The 6,678-nt window shown below is 42.3% G+C and overlaps 1 protein-coding gene across 1 annotated transcript; it reads left to right on the forward strand.

Annotated features, from left to right (window-relative positions):
- The first annotated feature begins 727 nt into the window (after positions 1–727).
- Positions 728–3,961, forward strand: YAE1D1 (Yae1 domain containing 1). Its single transcript, XM_010142334.1, has 3 exons — positions 728–844; positions 3,012–3,133; positions 3,532–3,961. Exons 1-3 carry the CDS (start codon positions 728–730, stop codon positions 3,959–3,961), a joined length of 669 nt encoding a protein of 222 aa, XP_010140636.1.
- Positions 3,962–6,678: the final 2,717 nt, after the last annotated feature.

Raw genomic sequence — 6,678 nt, forward strand, 5'->3', positions numbered from 1 at the left:
GCGAGAAACAGCGTTTCTGTGGTTGTGGGGGTTGTGAGAATTGGCAGCCGTGCCGAGATTTAGTTGTGAGGGGCCTCTTAAGGTTTTCTCTGGTGGGAGAGATGAAATACTCCAATTCTGTCTTCTTCCCCCTGCAGCAGAACTAACTAGTTCCTTATCCAAACGTACAGCAGGATTTCGACTCAAGATTTATAGGATGGATAAGTATAACAAGGCATAACAAGGCAACTGAAAATCAAAGGTGAAAGTCCTTGCCAATTATTAACTCTGCAGGCAAATACCTGCATGTAAACTTAATGCTCCGGGGGGGAGCTGGATGGGGCTGTTTGCCAGCTGCTGTCAGAATCGAGTCATAGAGTTATTTCTGGCTACTGCTCGTCTACCAGCAACATCTAGGGATGATAATTTGGTGTGCATATGTGTGTCACTGCCATAAGAAGGGAAGAAATTGCCATCTTGAAGTTGTCCTCAAAAACGACAATTTATGAAGTTGCTTTACCAGTGATGATCTGTCTTCTCTTGACAGATGCACCCTGATGGTAAACAGGCTCCGTTCTCCACGTGGCAACAGACGTGCAGGTTGAATAACCAGCTCCTGACACGGCTTCTCTTCAGAACTCACATTTTTTGCCCATCCTTCTAATCTGGCAGTTAGCCAGGGGCACTTTGGAGAGTTCCTCAGTACTTTTTTACCACATAAACAGAGGTCATAGTCGTTGCTGCTGTTATGTCCTGGGTACAAGTTGCAGTTGGCCGATCCGGTGAGGAGATATTTGATGAAGATGCAGATGAGATGTATCTACTGCAGAAAGAATGGAACAGCACCATGAAAAAAAGATTGAAGGTATTTCTATAGCAATGATTTAATAATCTTTTTAACCACTTCAGATTTACCGATACATACCTTGAGAGACACATATATATATATATGGTTGATTTAAAGAGGAAGACTTAAGAGTGGCTGCTTGAAAGTTGTTGTGGCAAAGTTTGTTCTGAATGTCATGAAACTTTAGCAGGGATTTACAGGAACTATCCTAGTAGTCATCAGAGCAAAGTACTGTTTTACGAAGACACCAGGCCCCTCTGCACAGCCGTGTGTATTTGTAAAAGGCGGTGCTAGATTCTGATGTGATTTATTTGCCTCCTGTCTATAGGTGCACTGCTAGCAGGTGTAGGGCAGCACAGCTAAACAGTGCTGATAAAGAAAGACGAGATGTTTGGGGTTTTAAACAGAGTTCTTTGTCAGTCAGATGGATCTAAAATATGTGACTGCATGTGGAACCACAGTGGGATGTTGTGGGCTGGGTAGTTCTATTTATTCTCCTAGTGAAAAATATATTTTATGAAAGCTGGTTTCTGCAGCCCTTCACTCCCTGGAATTCTAGAGTGCGCAAAACAAGCCCATAAACCCAGGTGACTTCAACAGATACATTATCCCTCGGAGTGGGGCCAGCAGGGCTCGTCCGCTCACGAGTGAACAGCATTTGGCTGAGGAAGGTGAATGGAAGCTGTTGTGGAGGCTGTTGACGAGGAAGGGTATTAACAACAGAGCTGTTGTATCATTCTCCAAGGAAAGTTTCCTGCAGAGGCTGGTTTTTATAAGGGGCTGTTTAGTGTCCTTGCACAAATCCCACTGGTATTTTATGAGTAGATACTGCAAAATCATAAAAGGTTACTGAGGTTAGAGCTCTGTGTTGGGCAAAATAAAGAGAAATTCTTGCTCCTGGCTGTTTCTCTAGCAAGGCCACCAGTTTTCTTCTCTCGTGAGCAGAAGTTTTCACTCTCACAACTTGCAATTTTGGGGTGAAAAAAGTTAATTATTCTACGTTATATAGTAAAATGATTATAATATAAATAAATTAATTTGCAGTACAATCATTAGCTGTTTCTTACAGAAAGCAATCACAATGTTACGTGTATTTATATGTGACCCACTCCATCACTGTTTTTTTTCTGGTGTAACTCTTGAGTGAGATCTGGCAAACAGAAAAGCAAGGCTCAATAACTAGTCTTGTGTAAACAGATAGATGGGTTATAGACAGGAGAGTATCTCTGCTGAAGGTGAGGCTTTGCAGCCAGTGCCTGGAAATCTATACTTAACAATGGCCAGCAAGTTGAGGTTCTCCCCTACCTCTACTCTGCTCCAGTGAGGCCACATCTGGAGTATTGTGTCCAGTTCTAGGCTCCCCAGTTCGATGGAGACGAGGAACTTGTGGGTAGAGTCCAGTGGAGGGCTGTGAAGATGGTGAGGGGGCTGGAGCATCTCTCCTACGAGGAGAGGCTGAGAGAGTTGAGTCTGTTTATCCTGGAGTAGACTGAGAGGGGATCTTAGCAATGTTTAACAGTATCTAAAGGGCAGGTGTCAAGAGGATGGAGCCAGACTCTTCTCAGTGGTGCCCAGCGACAGGACAAGGGGCAGTGGGCACAAACTGGAACACAGGGAGTTTCTCCTGATCATGAGGAAAAACTTAGTGAGTTTGAGGGTGACAGAGCACAGGCTGCCCAAAGAGGTTGTGGAGTCTCCTTCTCTGGAGAGGTTCCAAGCCCACCTGGACACAATCCTGTGCACCCTGCTCTTAGGTGATCCTGCTCCAGCAGGGGAGTTGGACTAGGTGATCCCCAGAGATCCCTTCCAGCCCCCACCAGTCTGTGATTCTGTGTTACATGGTGTTCTTTAAGGAATTTTTCATAAAGGAGTTGATCATCATAAAAGCAAGCATGCTTTCCTGCAGATGCTTTATTTTTTGATGTTTCTAAAAACACTTTCCTGATTTTTTGACCTTCTGGGGATCCTTTTGGAAATGAACTTGATCCTACATATCAGTAAATCACAGTGCACCACAAAAAGCATGTTTCGGTTTGGCAGGGGGAATGTGGCTGGGAGAGATGTTCAAATCTAGAGGCTGTAATTTAAGAGACTGAATGTTTTTAAATTTCATTTTATTGATATGAAATTGTCATAGGTCTGATTTTTCATCTTGTGAACACCCATTTCACTGCTCTTATTATAGGAAGGCTACAGGGATGGAGTTGAGGCTGGGAAAGAACTTGCGCTCCAGGAAGGCTTTAATCAAGGTTACAGACACGGTGCTGAGCTGATGGTTACATGTGGCCGGTTCAGAGGAACCCTCAAGTAGGTTACAAACCTCTTAAGGCTGTGTGTGTGTGGAGGGTGTGTATGAAGAAAGCGTGCATGAGTTGGTTTTGTTTTAATTAAAAAAAACCCCATCACAATGTGCATTGTAAATCTGTCCAAAGTGAGCACCCCAAGAGTTCTCGGGTCTGTTGAATACAGGGAGTTGCCTACCTGGGTGTAGAGTGATCATTCTTAAAAGTCTTCCTTCAGTTACTCTTCCCAAATTAACTGAACCTACATCTTTGAGCTTAATACTCAGTTCTACTGCTTGAATTTCCCAGAAAATATGAATGAAGCATACATTTAAATAGTACAGGTATCTATCGCCCTTCAGCAGCTGGAGGTCTCTGTGGGTACATGTAATCACCTTGGGTTTTTTGTTCTTCGCTTTGCAGTGCTCTCTTATCCTGGTGTCATTTTAACGGACATGATTCTGCTTTAAGTAAGATAAATAATCTTCTTGCTGTGGTTGGAAAGCATGAAGAAGATGTGCTTAAGTATCTGAATTCTATCGAACCGCCGCCACATCTCGGACACATTTTAGATTCTGTTCAGGACATGGACCTTAATCACACGGCTGCAGCGGGGACTGAGTGCAGTGAAGTTAAAGCTGGAAAGCATGAAGACATTGGCAGCTCTGGAGCAAACATTTGCAGAAATAACAATGAAGTTGGTTCCTTGCCATCTGAATGCAGCAAGGCAACACTCTGCACAGATCCTGAAAGGTCAACCCTTGCTTGGGTTAAAAAACAGACTATTTGGCTAGTAGAGCAGCTCGGCTTATCACTGGATATACTCCATCATGTCCAGCAACTGGAACATTAGTTTTTCTGTCTTTTGCTATTTAAAATTCTCTCAGCTAGGTTGGATTCTCAGCTTGTGGACCATGTACATCACTGACTCATCGCTTCGTTTTAGGGAAATCTGATTTTGATACTTCCCAGCAGAGGTAATCTGTGTAAATGTTCACAACACTTTGGCTTCTGGAAAAAAAAAAAAAAAAGCCCCTTGTGTTTCCATTCTGTGTCAGAAGTTGTTACTTCAGTCTTGCTTTCTTTTTGGCAGCACTTTGGAAATGGAGCAGGTCTCTTAATAGTCCCTCGAAACAGGTCCCTTATCATACCTAAGAAATAAATGCCCAGCTTGTCCAGTGCTATGGACACACTCTTCTCGCAGAGTAAGCTGCTGCTGGTGAGTAACTCAATGCAAAATAAAACAGGGTGTGCTGCTGGTTTCTAGTGCGCTGTGTCTCTCTTTAGTCACTATATAAAATACAGGCATTTTTCACGTTTTGTCAAATTCTTCCTCTTTTGTAACCTCTATGCAGTGCACTTTCACAGTTAAAAACTATTCTTTTCCTTGTACCGTTCTGCTTCTTCCACTTTTGCTGCAAACACACCATTCTCTTCAAATGCAGAGTTACTGGCACTGGTTTACTGTTGGGCCATCTGCTCTTACCCTGTTAGACCGTGCTGGACACGTTTCCATTCTAGTGAACTTCCTTGTGTTACGTTTGTATTGACTTTGCCAGTCCCTCTAGCCTCAACTCTCTTTCCATCATTCCCATAGTGTTTTTCCCAAACTCTTCGGGGAATCCAGGCTTGCTCACCTTCTCTTGGAAACACATTGTCAGCCACACACATACTTCTGACACCTCTATTTCTGTGCCAGCATTCTGTATTTGACTCCTTTTCCTGTTGCTTGCCTTAACTGTAGCTGCAAATTGCCTGGTCAGGAAGTCTGTCCTTTGTGAATGCCTGTCTCTGTTTTACACTAATTAAACTGGTGTACAGTAAGTTAGGAGTTTACTTGGTTTAAGTTGCTTGTAACTTCCCTTAATGTCTGAGATAAAGCAGGTCTAGACAGAGACAAACTGAAATTTTAAACAGCTGACTTAACTATACTTAAAATTAAATCACGGAACTAAGGTAAAAATTACTTGATTTTCAGAGACTCTATTATCCTTCCACGGAATTGGTAGACTGTAAGCTATGCTGCCATTCAATACCACTTCCGCATGAGGGAAAAACAGAACTGCAGTTAAGAGTCTCTTAGTGAACCAGTTTCTGAAACAGAGGACAAATAGTGCTGTCTGCATTGATTACATATGTACAAAACTGTTCAAACAACTTTCTTAGTTTATTTAGCGCAACGCTGACATGGATAAACATTACTTTTCTACCAGTGCATGTGTTACGGTACAGGCTGTATCACCTATGTGAGACAGAAACCTCTTCCGTACTGTGGTAGGATATGGTGTGGATAAAAATAAAGGTTACTAGAGCAGTGTTACAGACTTTCCAAATTTGGAAGTTTAAAAATGCAAATTCAAGATTATTACTTGTATGTATTTAACAGTGTGCAAAGAGGAAACTCCATTCACAAATTAGTAAGGAGATGGTGAGCTTGCCAAGTTCTGTCCAACTACATCTGCAAAAGCAATCTATGCCAGGGAAAACGACTTCTTTCTTGTTTGATTATCAAACAATAGGTTGTGTGGTTTACTTATCTATCATAACAGCTTCTGTACTAGCTGGGGAATTACTATCCTCCACTCTGCACAAAGTTTCTGGGCTCACTGTGGGGTGACATTTTCCCATGAGTTTCCAGCGTGGCTGGGAAGAGATTTTCTTGTGGACTGTCTGTAATGTTTGGCTTATCTGTCACTACTAAATCCTGCTGACCAGTCACAGAAGAACTTTCTTCAAGGCTACTAGAAGCCATAATTTTCTCACGTGGTGGTTCAGGGGTTTGTTTGGTGTCTGTTTCCATCAGCTTTCTGCTTCACTGCTTCACTATCAGCTTTCATCTTGGCAGCATTCCTGAAGATAGCTCTCATGACAACTGGAACTGACATGCAGCTGAAGGAGGAAATGAAACATTAGTCACTACTATAGACTTCATCTATGCAGTGAAAACCCCAGTGCTACCTCTCGCATCTTTTGCCTCCTACGAGCTAATAGGCACAATATTGTAACTCCAGTATAACCACAGGTTGTGTACTGGAAACGTATGTTGACACTATGAAATCAGGTGCTGGATTGTTGAGCTTAGCTGTGCAAAGAAGCTTTGCTAGAAAGAGCAGGAGGGTTAAGTCAAAAAAAGAAGTCATAAGGGCGTTATTAATGAAAACGTGAACTAATTATATTGAAATGTATTCGTTCACACTGAGTTTTATAATTTGTAACATTTATGTTTGGTATAAGACAGGTACAGAGCCTATCTTCTTCTCTAAAACACCTCTCTACAGGAGGTTTTTTCCACTCTGACAATACAGTTACCTGGTTCCAGGAATAGTATCCAGTGACTTAAGAAAGGGTGGGCTAATTAAACAGGTTCAAAATCCAGCCTGTATTGCTCTTACTGTCATCAAATAGGCGATAGTTGTATGCTAGCTTATGTCACATGAATTAGTGCTCTCAGTCCTTTCTCTAGTGTATGTTCATACATCACAACTTGCCTCTTGGAATTTGTTCCGGAAAACAAGCCAGAGACAGTGCTGAGACATGCCATATACACCTCACTTTCTGAAAAGAATTGCT

Source organism: Buceros rhinoceros, unplaced genomic scaffold (assembly GCF_000710305.1).
Source record: "Buceros rhinoceros silvestris isolate BGI_N320 unplaced genomic scaffold, ASM71030v1 scaffold9678, whole genome shotgun sequence".
Classification (NCBI taxonomy): domain Eukaryota; kingdom Metazoa; phylum Chordata; class Aves; order Bucerotiformes; family Bucerotidae; genus Buceros; species Buceros rhinoceros.

What these genes read in the sequence shown, in the direction of transcription:
- YAE1D1 (XM_010142334.1), top strand. Translation starts at nt 728, where the DNA reads ATGTCCTGGGTACAAGTTGCAGTTGGCCGATCCGGTGAGGAGATATTT. An exon ending in CCATGAAAAAAAGATTGAAG is followed by an intron (nt 845 to 3,011) that starts GTATTTCTATAG and finishes CTCTTATTATAG; the next exon opens with GAAGGCTACAGGGATGGAGT. An exon ending in CGGTTCAGAGGAACCCTCAA is followed by an intron (nt 3,134 to 3,531) that starts GTAGGTTACAAA and finishes TTCGCTTTGCAG; the next exon opens with TGCTCTCTTATCCTGGTGTC.